At 40.6% G+C, this 19,740-nt stretch overlaps 1 protein-coding gene across 5 annotated transcripts in view; it reads left to right on the top strand.

Annotated features, from left to right (window-relative positions):
* Nucleotides 1–19,740, top strand: part of adck1 (aarF domain containing kinase 1) — a 107,846-nt gene that overhangs the window by 40,364 nt on the left and 47,742 nt on the right. For all 5 annotated transcript variants that reach the window (XM_030719006.1, XM_030719007.1, XM_030719005.1 and 2 more), the window contains one exon: nt 15,799–16,002. In XM_030719006.1, the coding sequence (XP_030574866.1) occupies nt 15,799–16,002 (204 nt within the window). The remainder of the gene's footprint in view (nt 1–15,798; nt 16,003–19,740) is intronic.

Below are 19,740 nucleotides of genomic sequence, written 5' to 3'. Positions count from 1 at the left end.
CCAATGAAAGGGGTTACATGAAGAGGATGGATTCTTCAACACCCAAAATCCAGACTGACATCAAGCTCAGTGTTTCAGTACCCGCAAGAAGCAACTGCTATCGCAAATAGAGATTGAAGAGGTGCAACACAAATCCCCAGACTCAGAGACTGGATACCAAACCCCAAGAACAACTGGTACGTTGAATTTCAGAGCACCTCACCTGAAAGATAAGATCATGGCTAAGCTGGAAACCTGGACTCCCCGTGACTGATTACCAAGACTATGTGAGTACCCTCTGAAAGTCTACTAAAAGATGCGAATGCAGCACTACTTCAATCATCACTGAAACCAACCAGCGGATGTATACCATGATAAAAGTGATCCTTGAGATGCTTGGCTATAAGATGAAAAGCCACAAGGAGCAATATCCTCCATGAAAAAGAAGACCAGATTAAGGCAGCACTGACTGAAGTCAGCCAGCTATCAGAGCTGCAGAAAGGTGTGTTGAAGAAAGGGATGCCTAAAAAGTACAACAGTCTGAGGCCTTAGCTTTGGCTAACCACTTAAAGAAGTATATCAGAGAGATAGAAGACAGGAGAATAAACCAGATGTTCTCTACTGAACCATCTAAGGCAGGGGTGGGCAACTCCAGGCCTCGAGGGCTGGTGTCCTGCAGGTTTTAGATGTGTCCCTGATCCAACACACCTGAATCACATATAGAAGTCATTAGCAGGACTCTGGAGAACTTGACTGCATACTGAGGAGGTAATTCAGCCATTTGATTCAGGTGTGTTGGATCAGGGACACATCTAAAAGCTGCAGGACATCGGGCCTCGAGGCCTGGAGTTGCCCACCCCCGGTCTAAGGTATACTCTCTGTGGCAGGGGAACAATATGAGAACAGGCTCCCCACCAAAGCTGGAGACAGAACAGTACTGGAAGAGCATATGGTAGAACAATGAAACACACAACAACAATGCTCAGTTGGTAGTGGATCAGCACAAATGAACCAGCTGCTAAAGGCTAAGACACACCCAGAATGACTGAGCGAAGGCCAGACATGCTACTTTCCCACCGCTGAGGTTCCGGAGCCGGAGCAAGTTCCCGTGCCGATCCCAATGAACTGGCGAAATGCTTAAGAACGGGCCCGCGTTCCCACCGCGTTTCTGTGAACTGCTCCTTTACGTATGAGCGTGGGCGGGTCCTCGTCTGGACACGGAAGCCGAAGTGCACAAATGTGGGAGAACATGCTCCCCTTTCTTGTGCTGCAAATACGTTTTACGGTCCAAACCAAACTACTGCAGCATCTGTGTGCAGCACAGAGGGAAACAGACAGCGATTAGAGCAAGACGACAAGTACGTGCTTTGTGTCCTTTTACCTGTGATATGAACTGATACAAAGCAGCAAGTTCAGCCTTAGAGCCCAACCTAATTCACAGCCGTGAAAATCGCTTCGCTTTTCTCATGTAATACACATGTAATATGGTAGAAAACTTGATGTTGAGTCGGCAGAGTCACGCCCCTCTGCCGCTTTCGGCACGGGTTCCTGGTTCCAGACCAGCTAGTTTGCGGGGCTGGAATTGAACCCGTTTTTTGGCCGAGCACCGAGTGTTTCGGCGAGATGGGACTGCGGTTGTTCTGGAAGTGGGAAATTGCTGGAAAATATCGACCCTCCTTTATGTTTAGCTTGACGTCTCCTGGTGCCTGGAGTTATGATTTTTTTCCACTTCTGAACTTACGCGGGAGGACGTTTTGTCTTTGCCAAGTTTTTCCGGACTCACCTGCGGCTGTGGTAGCCTCTCCGGTGGTGAGTGAACTTTATAGGCACAGTGGATCAACTTCACGAGTCCTGCGTTCCTGTCTTCAGTAGGGTCCCCAGCTTCAACTCCTCTCAGGATGGCGCTCATGAATGTGCGCTCCGTTTCAAATAAGTCTTTCATTTTGAATGACTATATTCTGTCCAAGGATTTGGATTTCCTGTTTCTGACTGAAACCTAGCAGAGGGAGGTGGATCACACTCCGCTTATAGAACGGTGTCCTACTAAATACAGATTCTTCAGCTCCCCTCGCTCCTCAGGACGTAGTGGAGGACTGGCTGCAATTTTCAAGAGCAGCTTTATGTGCTGTTGCGTGAGCTCGGAAACTTTTTCATCTTTTGAGTCGCAGATCTTAAAGGTTGGAAGAGATAATTCATTTTATTGTGTTTTAATCTACCGTCCACCTGGCCCAGGGACATCCTTCTTGAAGGAATTTAGTGATTTTTTGTCCTCCACATTGAAACTAGCAAGACTCCTTATTATTGGAGATTTTAACTTTCATGTTGATGATATTTCAGATAAACATGCTGAAAAATTTATCAATCTGATGGAATCTTTTAATCTGACCCAACATGTGTCTTGCCCTACACATTACAAAGGACATGTTTTAGATCTTGTTTTTACTCTTGGTTTAAATATTAATTCTCTTTATTTTGAGAATATTTTTGTCTCTGATCATGTTTGTGTTCTTTTTAATTTGTCTCTTAATTTTGATTGTCTATCTATGCCTCGTGTTTTGTTCACGCATTTTTAATCACCTTTCTGCAGATAAATTTACTGCTGCTTTTAATCATGAGGCGGTTTCTACTTCAAATGATTTAAACCTTTTAGTAGACTCTTAACCATCAGTGTCTCTCTATTTTAGATAGAATAGCTCCTTTTAAAATGAGGAAGGCTACTTTTAGCAAATCCTCCCCTTGGATGAATGACAGTATTCGCTTTTTGCAATGTAGCTGTCGGAAAGTGGAGCGTCTGTGGAAGTCAACAAAGCTCCAAGTCCACCTAATTCACTTAAAGGAACTTATATTTTCTTTTACTAACATGGTGAAGGATGCAAGAGCTGCTTATTTCTCTCGGCTGATTTCTAACAGTAGACGAAATCCAAAAATGCTATTTGACACAATCAAACAGATTGTTACACCTGCTTCTCCTACTTCAGCCATTCAGTCTAATGAAGACTGTGAAAACTTTTTATCCTTTTTTATTGGGAAAGTTAGCAATATCAGAGCTAACATAAATCCCCCGGTTTCTTCTTCTGCCTTACTTCCCACTCGGCCTTCAATCCTGGAGAACTTTTCACCAATATCATTAAAAGATCTCCTAAGTGTGGTTGAGAGCATGAAACCCTCCTCTAGCTCCACTGATGTTTTACCCACATTTTTATTTAAGAAAGTTTTTTGCACCATTGGGCCATGTGTGTTAACAATAATTAACAGGTCACTGGTTACTGGCTCTGTCCCCCGATATTATAAACAAGCTGTTATTCATCCCCTATTGAAAAAGCCTGATGCTGATCCTTCACTTCCTCAAAATTTTAGACCAATTTCAAAGCTTTCTTTTATATCAAAAGTCTTAGAAAAAGTTGTGGCCAAACAGCTAAATGTTATGTTAGCTAAATATAACATACTCGATAAGTTTCAGTCTGGATTTCGTAACCTGTACTCCACCAAAACTGCTCTCCTAAGAGTCTCTAATGATATTTTAATGAAAAGGGATGCAGGTGAATACTCTGTTCTTGTACTCCTGGACTTATCGGGAGCGTTTGACACGGTAGATCATAACATTTTAATTGACAGGTTAAGGACATGGGTGGGCATCTCCGGGTCAGCCTTACATTGGGTTCGTTCTTACCTCTCAGACAGAAGCTTCTCAGTGGCTGCTGATAGTTTTACATCCTCATCTGCTGCTCTGTCCTGTGGTGTGCCCCAAGGCTCTGTGTTGGGACCTATCTTGTTCACTCTGTATTTACTACCTCTCAGAGACATTTTAGGCACATTTAAAGAGGTCTCATATCATTGTTACGCTGATGATATTCAGCTTTATATTTCCTTTTCTCCACCTATTCTTCAGAATTGTGTTGAGGCTGTAAAGAACTGGATGGCTGCTAACTACCTTTCACTCAATACCAGGAAAACTGAAGTTCTTGTCTGTGCACCGGATAGCTTTGTTCCCACTGTGATAAACAATCTTGGTTTTTTATCATCAGTGGTTCAGTCAAATGTCCCAAACCTAGGAGTTACATTTGACCAAGCTCTTAGCCTTGAGAAACATGTTATTAGCCTTGTGCGATCCTGCTTTTTTCATTTGCGAAATGTTGCCCGCCTCAGTCGAATGGTGTCCAAGCCAGAATTGGAAATTATTGTTCATGCTTTTGTCTCCTCTCGGTTGGACTACTGTAATTTGTTATACATTGGTCTCAGCAAATCGTCTTTGGATTGCCTCCACTTAAAGGATCCCCTAAGTGGTCTCATGTGACACCTATCTTGTCATCTCTGCACTGGCTCCCCATAAATTTCAGATCCCAGTTTAAGATCTTGGTGATCACTTTCAGAGCTCTGCATGGTCAAATTCCTGAATACATTAGTGAGCTCTTACACCCATACATAATGCACAGACTGCTGAGGTCTTCTGACCAAAATCTGTTGGAGGTTCCACGCTCTAGGCTAAAAACTAAGGGAGACTGTGCTTTCGAGGTTGCAGCTCCTAAATTGTGGAATGCATTACCATCAAGACTGAGATCTGTGGACGCTATTGAATCATTTAAAGAACAGCTCAAGACTCATTTGCACAGGCTTGCTTTTAACTAGTGGTTTGTGTGTGCTTTATTGTGTATCACTGTTTTCTTTTATTTGCTGTAAAGCACTTTGTGATTTTATCTAGAAAGGTGCTATATAAATAAATTTTACTTACTTACTTACTTACTTACATCATCCATCTCCTCTACATGGATGACGTCAAGCTGTGTATGCCAGGAGTGAATGAGACATTGATTCTCTGATCCACACCACTAGGATCTACAGCAGTGACATCGGAATGCCATTTGGACTGGAGAAGTGTAGTTGGATGGTAAGCACAAAGGTAGTCAGAACTGAGGGAAATGCACTACCAGAAGGCAATATTGCAGACTTTGAGCACAACTACAAGTACCTTGGAATCCCACAGGCAAATGGAAACCATGAACAAGCCACTAGGAAAGCTGCAACCGCCATGTACTTGTAGAGAGTAAGGCAAGTCCTAAAGAGTCAGCTGAATGGGAAGAACAAGATCCAGGCAATCAACACCTATGCCCTGCCAGTTGTCATATACCTCTGTCATGAACTGGAAAGAGGAAGGACTCACTTGTGGAACACAGAATCCAGAAAAACATAATTAAGGGGCAGATGCGAATTGGGAGAAAGCAGAGACGGTTTCCCTCCGGGGTCTCCTCTGGTACTGGGTCGGAGGATCCGTGGGTGCACACACACACACATATATGCTAAAACGTCATTTACTCAGACATCTACTGGAATGGGCTGAGTCTGCATGGAAACAAGAATTAGAGCAGGGAATCTGAACTGAGTTTAAATCACAGAGCTAGAGCCTGAGTACTGCACCTTGTAGATACAACAATCTGGTGGTGACTGAGGAGCTTATCCTGTCGTAAATAGTCCATCCCTGATGAGCCTTCATCTGCGGCAGGTGCACTGATTAAGTGATCTCCCACAGGTGAAAAGCCAGCCACAGAGAGGACACCTTCTGCAGCCGTATGTAAACAAAACATGCCCACAAACACACCAACACAGAATGGGGAGTGGAGCAGGACAACAAAGAAAAAATAAAAGGAAACTGGTGGCCAGCCAGGGAGAGCTCTGGGGACCATGACAACCTCAGGCAGCAGAAAGAAAGAAAGAGGAGAAAGAACAGGAACCATCACGAAAGGACAGGCCAACGCAAGTCATGTACCACCGACAGATAGAAGTGGCTGATATCGGAAAAATCCTAACAATGGCTGGACTGAAGAACAGCACAGAGGCGCTAGTCATGGCAGCACAGGAACATGCTCTAAGCACAAGATCAATAGAGGCTGGGGTCTACCACACAAGGCAAGACCCCAGGTGCAGGCTGTGCAGAGATGAGACAGTCCAGCACATAACAGCACGGTGCAGGATGCTAACAGCGGTGTTAATTTTGACAGCAAATTTTGATTTCATTTTAGTCATAGTCTTTTGACGAAAATGTAATTTAGTTTTAGTCATAATTTAGTCATCTGAATAGTTTTAGTTTTAGTCTAGTTTTAGTCGACGAAATTATCGTAAGAATATAGTCGACTAAATCTACAGTCGATTTAATCGACTAAAATATAAAGGGTGTAAAATGTAAATGCTTTTTCTTCAGTTCCCTTGAATTAGTCACTGTACACACTTACACAAAATTAAATATTTATTAAAAGTTATGGAATATTATTAATAATATTAACATTAGCGTTTCACCCTGCTTCCCACACGCATCATTAACACCACCTTACTGAGATAATACGAGTGTTTTACAGCAGGACACACTCTGAAAGGTACAGGGCAGTGTTGAGGACTAAGATTAGGAAAGGCTAATCCACTGTGGTGTGGAGATTTTCTCTAAACACAAACACTAAACTGGGAAAAACACTTTAGCCTGCATGACATTAAAATGCTTACCTTTGCAATGGAGATCTGGGTGACTGGTTTGCAAATGTTGTTTAAGATTTGTCGTGTTTTTACCCGAGATAGTCGCCACACATGGTTTACACATCACAACGTTAAAGGACAAATGTGTCCATACATCGGCTCTTCTCTTTCTTCCTGCTGACATTGTTTACATAACTTAGTTGTCTCGGAAGTAAAGAAAACTCACAGGCTAGTTTGTCCTTCCCGGGTTTGGAGCAAATTTGCGCAACTGTGCATTTGATTGGATGTTTTCCTAACTTGTCCCGCCCTTTCACAAAATCAAATAAGTTCTGATTGGATTTCGTCCCCGCCAAGCATTTTTGTCTTGTTTTCATTCGTTGATGAAAGTGTCAATTAATTTTGTTATTGGTTTTATCCTTTTAGGTAGTTTTTATTTAGTTATCGTCTCGTTATCATCATGAAAAAAGGGTCGTTGACGAAAACTGACGAAAATATTTCGTCAATGAAATTAACACTGGCCAGCAGGCAGGGCATACATGGAACGCCATAACCAAGTGGCTGGCATAGTATATGGAAACATCTGTGCTGTGTATGGCCTGGAAGTTCTAAGGTCAAAATGAAATGTGCCCCCCACGGGTGGTTGAGAATGACTGAAACTGTATCTGAGCTCTTTTTCCGGAAGACCACAGTGCTAGTGCTAGGAACACCTAAGATACTGCGCAGAAAAATTAAACAAGCATTAATTATTAGGTGAGAAATTTGTACTGTTAATGATATCTGTTAATGTAGTTCTGTTAATGAAAATGTTTGTACACAGCACAAGAGAGGAGTCATAATACTGCTGTTTATTCATGGTGCTATTTGAAATGATGATCTTTTCACTAAGCCCCTAGGAAAAAGTTGGAAATTTGAATTTCTAATATCGAATAACAGATTTTGTGTCTTTTCAAAATAAAGCTGTATGAACATTATTTTGCTTATTTTAAATTATTTAAATGGTCATGAGATTTTTTGATTTCAGTTTTTTTGGCCCTTTGATTATGAGATTTCATTTGAAAGCAGAATATTTCTCCCCCAACAGTGTTCTTTTTTGTTACTTATCTTCAAACACTAGAATTTATAAAGCTTTTTGGTGCATGTAGTAATGTATATGAACTTATGTTCAGAGACCCATACTGTAAACGTGCAGGGTTATTAATGATTATAAATACTAACTTCCTTAGTATTTTTAAGTTTTGATTTTACCAATTATGTGTTAGCAATAGGCTTTCTTTTCACTGTTCCAAATGGTCAGATATGAGTACATGGCTCTAGTAATAATGGTTATTATAAAAAAAAAAAAGGCTTCCTAATACATCTCTAAGCAAGAAGACTCATCTGGTAATCTCTAGTGACTTGTTCCTGTCATTGCTTTGTCATCATTGCCCAGATGACACTCATGTCAAATGGTCCTATGGGAGCATGCTGTGTGTGTGTGTGTGTGTGTGTGTGTGTGTGTGTGTGTGTGTGTGTGTGTGTGCACGTGCGCATGCTGGAGTGTTGTGTGTCATGTGTGTCTAGTGGAGGTTAGAGAGGTTAAGGGGAGCTAATTTCACGCCTTTTTATTTGCACTGGCCTCAGGAGAGGAGCTCTATAAGCATTATCACTACCAGCTGGTTCAAATGGGACAGACGGGACAGGAACTCCACACAAACAGACCAAACCACACATAAGATGCCCTCCAGGGCCGTTAATCAAAATAGGGTCTCTTAACTATGTGCCTGTGTTTTTAATGCTATTTTTTCATTTTGATATTTTTCATAAATATGTATATTTTATTCTATTAGTCCATGCTAGTTTAGTTGTATTTTGTTCAGTTTTGCCACAATTATGAATAATTTTATTTCTGTGTCTTGTCTTTTTTTCATTTCTATACTTTCTATTGACTTGTTTATTTATATACTGACTTTATTTTATTGAACAGCACTTCAGTGCTGAAGTATACAGATACATTAGTGCTGGGTGGTATGACAAAAAAATTGCATCACTGTATTTTTTAAGATTCTGGCAGTTTCACACATACTGTGAACTGTGAGTATTAATATTATGATTCATATTATTTTTGCATCAGTGGACCTATGGGTTTACGTTGGTTCATTCTTCTGTCAAAAGTTATAGAATACAAGAAGCACTCTGACAGTGCAAACCTCTGTCAAGGCCGCTCACTCTCTGGGCACTATTTACTTTTAATAGTGTTGTATTTTGTATATATTTCTAGGTATTTACATCTGGATCTGATACACAGTTCAGAAGATAGCGCCTTTTGTCTGAAGCCACCCATTTGTCTTGTGAGCAAAAGTATTGGAACATGTGACTGTTAGATGCGTTCTGTTCCATTAATTATTCAAACAATAAATAGCGCTGAATGTCTACGCTCAGTTTGAGTTTTAGGTTTCTGCCTGTGAGGATGGCCATTTACAGTTAGAAGAATAACCAACATGAAAACCAGAGAGCTGTCTATGGGTGAAAAACAAGCAATTGTGAAGATTAGAGAAGATGGAAAATCAATCAGAGCCATTGCACAAACATTGCCCATAGACATTACAACTGTTTGGATTGCCCTGAAGAAGAAAGTATTAAATAACAGATGTCGAACAGGTACACCAAGGAAAATAACAGCAGTTGATGACAGAAACATTGTAAGTGCTGTAAAGAAAGTTCCTAAAACAATTGTTAGTGACATCAGCAACAACCTCCAGAGAGCTAATAGACTCCAGTTTGTTTATGTAAATGGGGAGTCTTCTTTACACACTAATGTTAATTATGGAGTTCCACTGGGTTCTGTGATAGGACCAATTCTGTTTACATTATACTTACTTCCCTGAGGCAGTATCATTAGAATGCATCGCATACATTTTCATTACTACAGAGATGACACCCAGCTTTATCTATCCATGAGCCAGATGACACACAACAGTTAGATAAACTGCAGGATTTCTTAAAGCCTAAAGGCTTGAATGACCTCTAATTTTCTCCTCCTAAATTCAGATAAACAGGTTATTGTTGGTTCAGAGCGCTGCAGCAAGTATACTAACAGGAATTAGAAAGAGAGATCATGTTTCTTCCATATTGGCTTCTTTTCACTGGCTCCCTGTTAAATACAGAACCAAATTTAAAATCCTTCTACTCACATACACGGTCTTGAATAATCAGGCCCCATCTTATCTTAAAGACCATATCGCTCCAATAGAGCACTTCGGTCTGAGACTGCTGGCTTACTTGTGGTTCTAGGGTATTTAAAAGTAGAATGGGACACAGAGCCTTCAGCTTTCAGGACTCTTTTTTCTGTGGAACCAGCTCCCAGTTTGAATTCAGGAGACAGACAGACACCATATTTTTAAGATTAGGCTTAAAATTTCCCTTTTTGATGAAGCTTATAGTTGAGGCTGAATCAGGTGACTCTGAAACCTCCCTTAGTTACAATGCACTAGGCCATCATGGAGTCTTCCCATGATGCCCTTGGTGAGTATTTCTTCACTCGCCTCTCTATTTGTTTATAAAACACTCTGCATTTAATCATTAGTTATTATTAATCTCTGGCTCTCTGACACAGTGTGTCTTTTGTCCTGTCTTCCTTGTCTCACCTCTGACTGGTCGTGGCAGATGAATGCCCATCCCTGAGCGTGGTTCTGCTGGCGGTTTCTTCCTGTTAAAAGGGAGTTTTTCCTTTCCACTCTCACCAAGTATTTGCTCATAGGGGGTTGTCTGATTGTTGGGTTTTCTCTGTAATTATTGTAGGGTCTTTACTTTACAATATAAAGTACCTTGAGGTTGTGATTTGGAGCTATATAAATAAAATTGAATTGTTTTATTTGGTACTCCTTTGCCTCTTGTGCTTTGTATTTACTTTTATTTTCTCCTTGTCTTGTTACCTAGTTTCTGTTCACCTGTGCCTCATTCCCCTAATTGCCTTCTTGTGTGTGCTGTCTTCCCCTTAGTCCTTGTCACAATATCTGTTTTTGCTTCTTCTCTTGGCCCTGCCTGAAATGTTTTTGGATGGTTGTTATCTGGTTGTTATTTGGATTTTTCTATCAGTTTAAATAAAGCTGCATTATCAGTTTATCCTGTTGCCTTAAGAGTCTGCATCACTTGCCCTAATCTAAAGCATTTCCAAACAAAGAATTATGATCTGCGTCAATGGACAAGTGCTTCACCTTCTGCTATTTAAAAATTTGTATTCAACAACCAGCTGTTCACAAAACAGCAGTATTATGTGCTAAATATGTGTCCAAAACCCAATAAACTCCCAATAAACTTCAGCATCACTGCAGTAGATTAACAACACCTCAAGGTAATTAACACACATTATGTGTATTAATTACCTTGAGGTGCCGGTGTTTCATATTCATTACTAAGTAACGCGTTACTGATATCACTTATTGTTATTCTCTCACTGATAAATTCAAGCACTGCGGCAAAAAGTAGCTGGAAATGCACAAGAGGACTTGGCAGTGCTGAACAGGTCAATCATAATCGTTGCAGGCTGCATGTACCCGACATGTAGTTAGATTTCTTGAGCAGTGCAGGGCAGGCTACATCATAGATTACGCGGTAACCTATGATGTAGCGGTGGTGGTTTCCGTAGCTGCCTTGTGCACACTTCTCAGGTGCCGATCGTACTCAAAGAAACCCCATATGGGCCTGCTGCCATTAGTTTGCAAACCAGCACACACACACACACACACAGCATGCTCCCATAGGACCATTTGACATGAGTGTCATCTGGGCAATGATGACAAAGCAATGACACACACACACACACACACACACGCAGTTGCGGGATGGCGCTCCCAGCTAAAACTGCTAAAGTGGAAAAAAATTATTACATATCGATCCACAATGCTTTTAAATAAACTGACAAAAACTAAAACAAAGGTCATTTTATCTGTAATTGCAGTTTGTTTTAGTTAGTTTTGTAAACACACAATACCGTTTCAGTTAGTTATCGTTTTTTTCCTTTTAATTTATTTATTTCAGTTAACGAAAATGTTTTTTCAATTTCAGTTTTCGTTATTTCGTTCGTTTTCGTTAACAGTAATAACCTTGGCAGGCATGCTGTCAGGCAGTGATTTAGAGAGCAATTGATTTGTTTTTGCTTTGCATTCTATTGTTGAAGCACACATTTTCAATATTGGTTGATCATTATCATTTAATTGTGAGAAGCCAAAATTGTGATTTAGATTAAAATTTGATTACCTGTGCATCCCTAGCTTTGAGTGGTCAGTAAAATGAGAAACGTCAGTACATTTCCATGCTGACTTTGTTTAAAAACAGGAATACCATAAATTGAGAGTACAGTTACCAAAAAGCAGAATAGACAGCTGAAAAATGACTACAACCCTTTTAATTTTTGTTTACAGAGCTTAAGAGTAGATCATTTGTTGTTTGGGTTTTGTGGGTTTTATTCTATTTGTCTAATTTCTTTTTATGATAGTATTAAAATGTTTTTTATTTTTTTTTACCTCTTCCAGGAGGTTGTGTTTTTAGTAGTATATGGGTGTGTGCATGCATGTGTGAGTGCGCGTGTGTGTCATTCTGACTCTAAACACATTAGCTCAAAATGTTTTTAATTGATTCTGATAAATGTTTGTAGGGATATAAAGTGGGGTCATGCTAACAGTCTATTAAAATTTGGCTTGCATCCACCAAGGTCTTCAAGGTCAACTTAATTAAACCATTAACAAAAAGTCTTATAACTTAGAAACTGATTCTTATGTGTGGTTTGTATTGTCAACATATAGAAAGTACCATAATGATTCAAAATATGTCACTTTTGATGCCATGCGGACCGGGCTACCTTAGGCCATATGTTTTGGAACTGTCAACTATTAAATAGTTTCTGGGCAGGAATCTTCGGGGTTATTTCTCACATGTGCGGGAGAACGCTAACACCTTCTCCCCATGTGGGGGTCTTTGGGATTTTCCCCTCAGAAATTAGAGTCCCTAAAACACAAACTAAAGCAATAGCTTTTGCCTCTTTAATGGCTCGCAGACTCATTCTTCTCCAGTGGAAGTCCAATAAACCCCCTACTTTTGAAAGTTGGATTAAAGAGATGCTATCCATGCTGCAGCTTGAAAAAATTAGGTACAGCAAAATGGGATGCCACGAAAAATTCACGGAGGCCTGGTCTTCTTTTACTGATTTTGTAAAAAATACAAACATTTCATAAAGCTACAGAAACTTTTCTAAGATAATTTAGTAGTCTCGATTAATTTAGTGGTTGCCCATACCTATGCATGCACTATGGAGGTTCCTGCCCCTTCCCCTTTCCACCCTCCCCACCCCCCCCCCACCCCCCCTTGTTTTTTTTTTTTTTTCCTTCTTCTCTCTTTAATTATAGCTGCATATATATACACATTTACATATCTCACTAACTTTCTGTTTCTTCTGGCTTCTTCCTTTCTACTTGGGTTTCATTCTCTCTCTGAGAGTTTGAATATGGGGTTGCTCTGTTCAAGTTCTGCAAATATGCTGATTGTGTTCATTACTTTTCTGTATGTTATATTGAAATTATACAAATAAAGTTATTAAAAAAAAAAAATATGTCACTTTTGACCTGTGACCTCTCCTTCAAGCTCAATAGATTGCTCTGGAGGTCAAAGTAAAAAAAAAAATCCTATGTAGAGCTACAAACTATGTTTCTTACTTAGGGCTGCAACGATTCATCGATTAACTCGATTAAATCGATTCTAAAAATTTATTGACACAAATTTACTGTGTCGATGCTTCGTTTAAACTCTGCAGCGCTCAGCTGTCTCGGTGTAAGCGGCGCTCCTCACTAGCATTAGCAGCATTAGTGCTGACGTTTTTTTGTGGGTTTATTGGGGGCTGGCAAACCAGCATAGAACTGCATTACCGCCACCTACTGGACTGGAGTGTGAATCACTCACGTATACACAAGCACACATTCTAAAAAGCTCTCCGTCGCTGCGATGGATTTCATTTAACACAGAGTGGATCATCACTAGAGTTGCCACCTGTCTCGTAAAATACAGAACCCCGTATGTTACGGGACTCCGTGGAATACGGCTCCGTAACATGCCGTGTTCCGTACTTTACGGGACGGGTGGCAACTGTCGCTGACATGCATTTCCACGCCTCCACTGCTCTCTGTGTGTCTGTGTGTGTTGTGTTCGCTGAGAATTTCAGCTGCTATTTTTGTCTTTACTTCAGCTGTAGCTACCAGAACTGGTTTGCTAGCGAGCGCGGGCCATTAGCACTAGCGATGGTTCGGTACCGGAAGGCCCGCCCCCCAGGACCGAGGGGCTCCTTCAAAATATTTTTTATACTTTAATCCCTTATTAGTGACTAAATATAGACCTGCAGTAGAAACGTATTTTTGAGAATGCTTGTGAATACAAAGCATTACACCATTACTCACACATGCGCCATGGCTCCCGCAGCCACTAGTTTTTCAAAACACTCATAGCAGGCAGCGGTTTTAACTGCGCAAGCGCAAAGAGGCGAAGCTGTGTCGGTGAGCTCAAGTAGTGAAAAAGGAAACGTTTTTCCAGCGTCCAAAACAGCAGCTTTTTCTTTTAGTAACAATCATTAAATCTGTGAAACAGCTGGAGGTCCTTCATCAAGCACCTGATCAGCAAGTGTTAAGGTGAAGAAAAGAGAACTTTGTAGCTGCTCCATTCACCGCTGTTTGTTCACATGGCGAGAAACTGCATTACGGAAGTTAAAATATGCAGATAAACTGTTAATAAAAAAAAGTATTTCTTATCCGATTACTCGATTAATCGCTGGAATAATCGATAGAATACTCGATTACTAAAATAATCGTTTTATGCAGCCCTATTCTTACTGCCATTGTTTGTATTGACAAAATATAGCCATATAGGGAATGATATATGGGGATTTTATATATCATGTTACTTTGTACCTCTGACCTGATGTCCTGGCTCCCCCTTGCCATAGCATTACTGTTGTAGCTCATCAATCTCAAGTTGTGATAGCAGTTGCTCCTTGTGGATGTTGGAACACTCAGCTACTAATTGTTTTGGTGTTGGATTTCGTAGAACAGCTGAATAGTGTAGTGGCAACAATACGGTCTTTGGAATAATCCTGGCCAGGGTAACCATCCTGTAAGGGACCCCAAGCTAGGATCTCCAATGCTATGCAAGCCTGCCTTGAAATATGAGCAAGAGATACATCTTCCAAGTTGCATCTGAACAAACCACACTTCTGGAAGAATGGTCTCCATTCAAAAATGGTGCATGCACACAAATCTGTGCATGAATTGTGGATGTGAATGTTTCACACACACACAAATCAATGATTCCTTATTTTTTTTTTTGCACCCAAATTTGTTTGTATTCTACAAATGAATTTAGAAGTTTCTGACATCCAAGACAGACAGGCAGGGGAGGGAGACTGGAAGGCTCCTTTAAATAGTGAGGGACCCAGGAATCAATAAGTGGCTCTTTGCCTGTGTTTTCAAGACACCTTGCCACGTTGTTCATTTTTCTGGCCTGTCGAACCTAGAAGTAATTATGACCTACTAAATGTAGCTATGACAAAACCTTTAGAGTCATGCCATAGTGATGACTGGGACGCAGTTGCATTCGCTGACAGGAGATAATTACCCCCACCTCTGGAGGGGGAATGGGATATTGTTTTTGGTATGTTTGTTTACAAAATTGTCGCAAAACTACCAGTCCGATTCATACCGAACATGATGGTAGATGTAATCTCAGCAAGGTCTACCAGTGTATAAAAATCCAGTACAATAAATGGTTTTATAGGGGCTTTTATTTTTATAGCTTTAGCTTGCTCCTGGCTAATAGTGAAAAGACTTCGATTTAGTTTATCTCCAATTTTTTTGATTTTGTTGTTTAAAAAAAATTTAAGATTATCACAGCTGAGTGTAATATGGATCCAGGGGTCCACTGAGCTCTGGCTGTTTGTCAACCTGGCTACAGTGCTGAATAGAAACCCAGGATTATTCTAATATAAAGGAATGGTTTTTCCACTTTGCTGTTCCAGAAGGCATTTAGATGAACTGAAACACAGTTGTCAGCTGGCCATGAACTCCAGTTTGTTGTTACTCTCAAAGATTTACAAAGAGGCTTCCATCTTTTACCTTGTCCCTTTTCATTTTTTTCTGTTACAGTAATACTCTCCTGCTCTGGAACGGAGTGCAATAGCATACAATTATAAGCAGTTTGGATAAATGAGAACAATATTTAGCTCAAATTTCAGGCCAGAGTTTTTGGCCTTTCAGCATTGACCCTCAACGCCTTTACTACTGTAGCAACCTTGAAATGTTTTGATCAATTACTGTTTTTTTTTTTTTTATCTGACATCTCCTGCAGGTGCATAGGCGATCGGCAGAGCGTCTTCGAAACTTGTGCTGTGCCAACCGGGGCACTTTCATCAAAGTGGGCCAACACCTTGGTGCTCTGGATTACCTGTTACCTGAGGAGTACACATCTACACTGAAGGTGCTCCACAGCCGAGCTCCACAGAGCACAATGGAAGAGATCCAGCAGGTCATCAGAGAAGACCTTGGCAAGGAGGTAGAGCAAATAAATGAGAACTTAGCACAAAAGTAAGGAAATTGGTCGATTATTTCTTTGTTGTAACAATGCTTCTGGGCAAGAAATCTTATACCGTTGGATTGCCTGTTTATTTCCCCTTAAACTGTGCCACATTTGTAAGGAAATGACACGTCCTACTCATGCTGGTCACCAGCTTGGTCACACACTGCTGTGGGATGGCATCCCATTTGTCAACCACCAATCATCCAATCCAAAAAAATTCTATAGTGCCAATATCTGTGCTATAAGTTGCAGAGGCATGTTAACCAAGACAGGCCTAAGACATTCAGAGCCTTCAGGAACTCAGGGTGAATCTCATCCACCCCAGGGGCCCTGCCACTAAGGAGTTGTTCAACAGCCTCAGTGACCTCACCTCCAGTGATGTTTTAACAGGTTTATTTAGAGAAATGATCAGAGCATCAAAAAACTAGGGGAGACGGGGCAGGGCTCAGCCTCTAACAGGAGACTAGGGAAGTGTCTGCAGAGAAGAAGAAGAAGAAGAAGAAACAGCCTTTATTGTCCCACAGAGGGGAAATTTGGGTGTAACAGCAGCCGCAGAGAGGGAGAGAGGCAGTTAGACAGGGCCAGGTAGTGACTGTGTGAGGCGGAGGAAGTCTTGTGATAACATGGGTCTTACCGAGAGGTGCAGGTGGGTGAAGCTTGGGGAAATATTCAGGATGGTCAACGAGGATCTGAGGTCTGCTGCCGGGCTTTGTTGGCAAGTGGGCAGCCAGGTGGGTTACTGTGAATCTGGAAATCCTCTGAGGGTGCCAAACAGTGCGAGGAGCCAGAACTTGGGATCCGCAGGGGAGGCAATAGCAGGGCTTCTAGGACACAGATTACACACTCTTGATGAGGAGTTGGATGTATAACGAGAGAACAGAGTTAGGAGCAAAATCTCACTGGAGCAAACATAAAACTGACAGAACCTGGTTATCCCCATCATGGACACAACAAACTGGCAGAAAATAACTTCCACTACTGGTCCTTAAATACCCAGCCACTAATGAACAAATTCCCAAAAGGTGAAACCAGGACAGCACTGGAGTAGGGGCTCTGCCCCAGGGCGGAACCCAACCTAGCCCATCTCTCTTACTGCAACAAATGAGGATATGTCTTTTTTTCAGCTGTGATATAGCCAGAAATATCCATTAAATGAAGTTTCCCATATTAAATTCAAGTAACCTGCAAATCAGAATCTGGATCTGATCCAGATGGCATTTTTGGCCCTCCACCACTGTGTGCTGAATATCAGATGAATCCAATAGGTTTTGAGGGAGATATGATTTAAAAAATTTTTTTTATTTGCCCTACTTTAAAGATAGGGATTTTTTCAATTTTTCATTTTTTTTTTTTACCTTGACCCAATTATGGCAATCATGTGATCTAGGAGTCATTGGCCATCTTTTGTGCAAATTTTGTATGAATAGGACTATTGAATAGTTACTTGCCATACAGACTTCCACATAATAATCCAAGTTTTCCCACAAGGACACTGCATTGCTACAAAATAACCAGTGTTATTCAGTTTACCTGTCACTGGCTTTAATGTTGTGGCTGAAGTCTCGCCCAGCTGCAGCATGTTGTCCCTGATTTACCCACATCTACAAATCATTTACTGTTCAGTAAAAGGTTGCAACTCCTGAAACAGTGCTGCATGGTGGCATAATGAAGCTTTTAAAAGAAGTTGAAGTTGTAAAAGAACACGATTTGGATAACCAGTAATGCCAAATCTAGCTGCACAGTCCCAAAATTAGTTGAATATTTGGATACAGCCCTACAGTCAATAATAATAATAATAATAATAATAATAATAGGAGAAAATATTTTTTTTTCTAATTGCGCTCATATTTTTAGTCCTTTCTTTTTCATGTTTTTTAATTACGATGCACATTCAGTTTGATTTCCTCTGGTGTAGGGCATCAAAATTGCTGAAAAGATACTCATAATTGGTCCATCTATAAAGAAGGCAGCAGAATGAATCAGCCTTCCTCTCTTTTGGAGTGGCAGGAAAAGAAGTGACGCTGATGAGCAGCTCTAGTCAGCAGTGCAGCTTCAGCATCATTTCCGATCGACTACGCATGCTTCTTTTTTAATATGTGCGTGCATTCTCATGTCTGATGGATCTTCTCATATACAAGTGGTGAGTCAAGAGTAGTGTGTGGTATCGTGCTGTTTCCAGCACTATTTGCAATAACGTATGCATTGCCACTGTGCATGGATCTGGGAAGCAAAGCCTTCATTCTGGCTGTCATTTCCCCTCCACAGTGAAACTGCCAAAAGGCCAGCATGTGCAATATGTTCGTTTACCAAACATACTCTATTTCCAGGTTGAATATTACACTTAGTTGGTGTTGAGGCATGACAAAACAAAAACACAAGTGAATCATGGGTACTTGGGATCTTGCCAAGGTAGGATGGCATAAGTGTAGGGACATCTGTAGGCATGTAGAGTCAGGAACTGCAAGTAGTGTCTCATAACCAAACTAGTACTATCCAAAATGAGCTAAAATACAGTGATGTGCAGCCTTCTCCTGTATTTTGTAACCATATTCAGGGTTCGAGCTAGTCAAAGTGTGCACGATAAGTGACACGAGTCTGTACCTGCTCCTGCCACACCTGCAACTTGTTTATCTCACCTGCTTTTATCTGGTGAAGTAATAAAGCAAACATGTTTCTACACCTGTAATGGCCAAACCGAGGCTGTATGAAACACTGAAACATTTGAAGCAACTGTGCTGGAATTGTGTTGAGGTTTTGAAACAATCTGACACCCATCTCCACAGTGATATCTACTTGATAATGCCATTCTGTGAAACAATGACACAGACAAGTGTTGCACATTTCTGAACCAGAGTATCAATAATTATGATTAACACATGTTTTATTAACACACAGAGAAATCCACATACAGACAAGCTGTGGCTGTAAAGAACAGTGTGTATGGAATTTTATGTCAAAAGTCATGTGCAAGAAAAACATAATCCAAGCAAATCATTTAATTTGCAGGCGCAGGTACTCTTTCCTCATACGTAAATTCAACAACCCGTGCACATAGATCTCAGCAGCCATGTGCACAAAGAAGCCAGAGTGTCTGGTTTGCACAAGCTGCTGCATTTTCATACTTGAAGCAACTGACTTTTGACTGTTTGGGTGGAGCATAATGTGATTGGTCTCTTTGATGGGCAGTCCACTCTGGCAGCAACATAAGCACTGTTTTCAACCATATTTGCTTATAATTTTTAAAGTTTGACAAATTAATTTTCAATTGTTTTCTGTGTAGTGGTGAAAATACTGACAACTGTCACTGGATTACTTTAATGCTGAATATATTTTTTAAAACCGAAGAATTCAAAGGCAAGTTCTGAAGTCTCTGCACTCCTGTTCCATTAATCTGTTGTATACCATCACATATCTTTTATGATTAAAAAAAATCATAATGTGCTGCCAGATGTTACTAAGTCAGAAAGCTGTACACATCTGGCTGCAGAGCTCCACTCATTGTGGGTTCAGGCTCCACTATTATAGTTCATCCAGACAATATTACAGGTTCTGTGAACAGGCAGTTCTGTGACAGGCTTTTTACAACACAACGTGACACTGATAAGTAACTCATTTGTTTGATCTGAACTGGTGTCTGATAAATCAGTTTAAGTTGTTTCTACCTTTTTGTGTAACTCTAAAGGGTCTTATAACTATATATTACACACCATCCTT

Source organism: Archocentrus centrarchus, chromosome 22 (genome assembly GCF_007364275.1).
Source record: "Archocentrus centrarchus isolate MPI-CPG fArcCen1 chromosome 22, fArcCen1, whole genome shotgun sequence".
Lineage (NCBI taxonomy): Eukaryota > Metazoa > Chordata > Actinopteri > Cichliformes > Cichlidae > Archocentrus > Archocentrus centrarchus.
The sequence above is the reverse complement of the archived record's forward strand: the minus strand, read 5'-3'. Positions and strand labels throughout refer to the sequence as shown.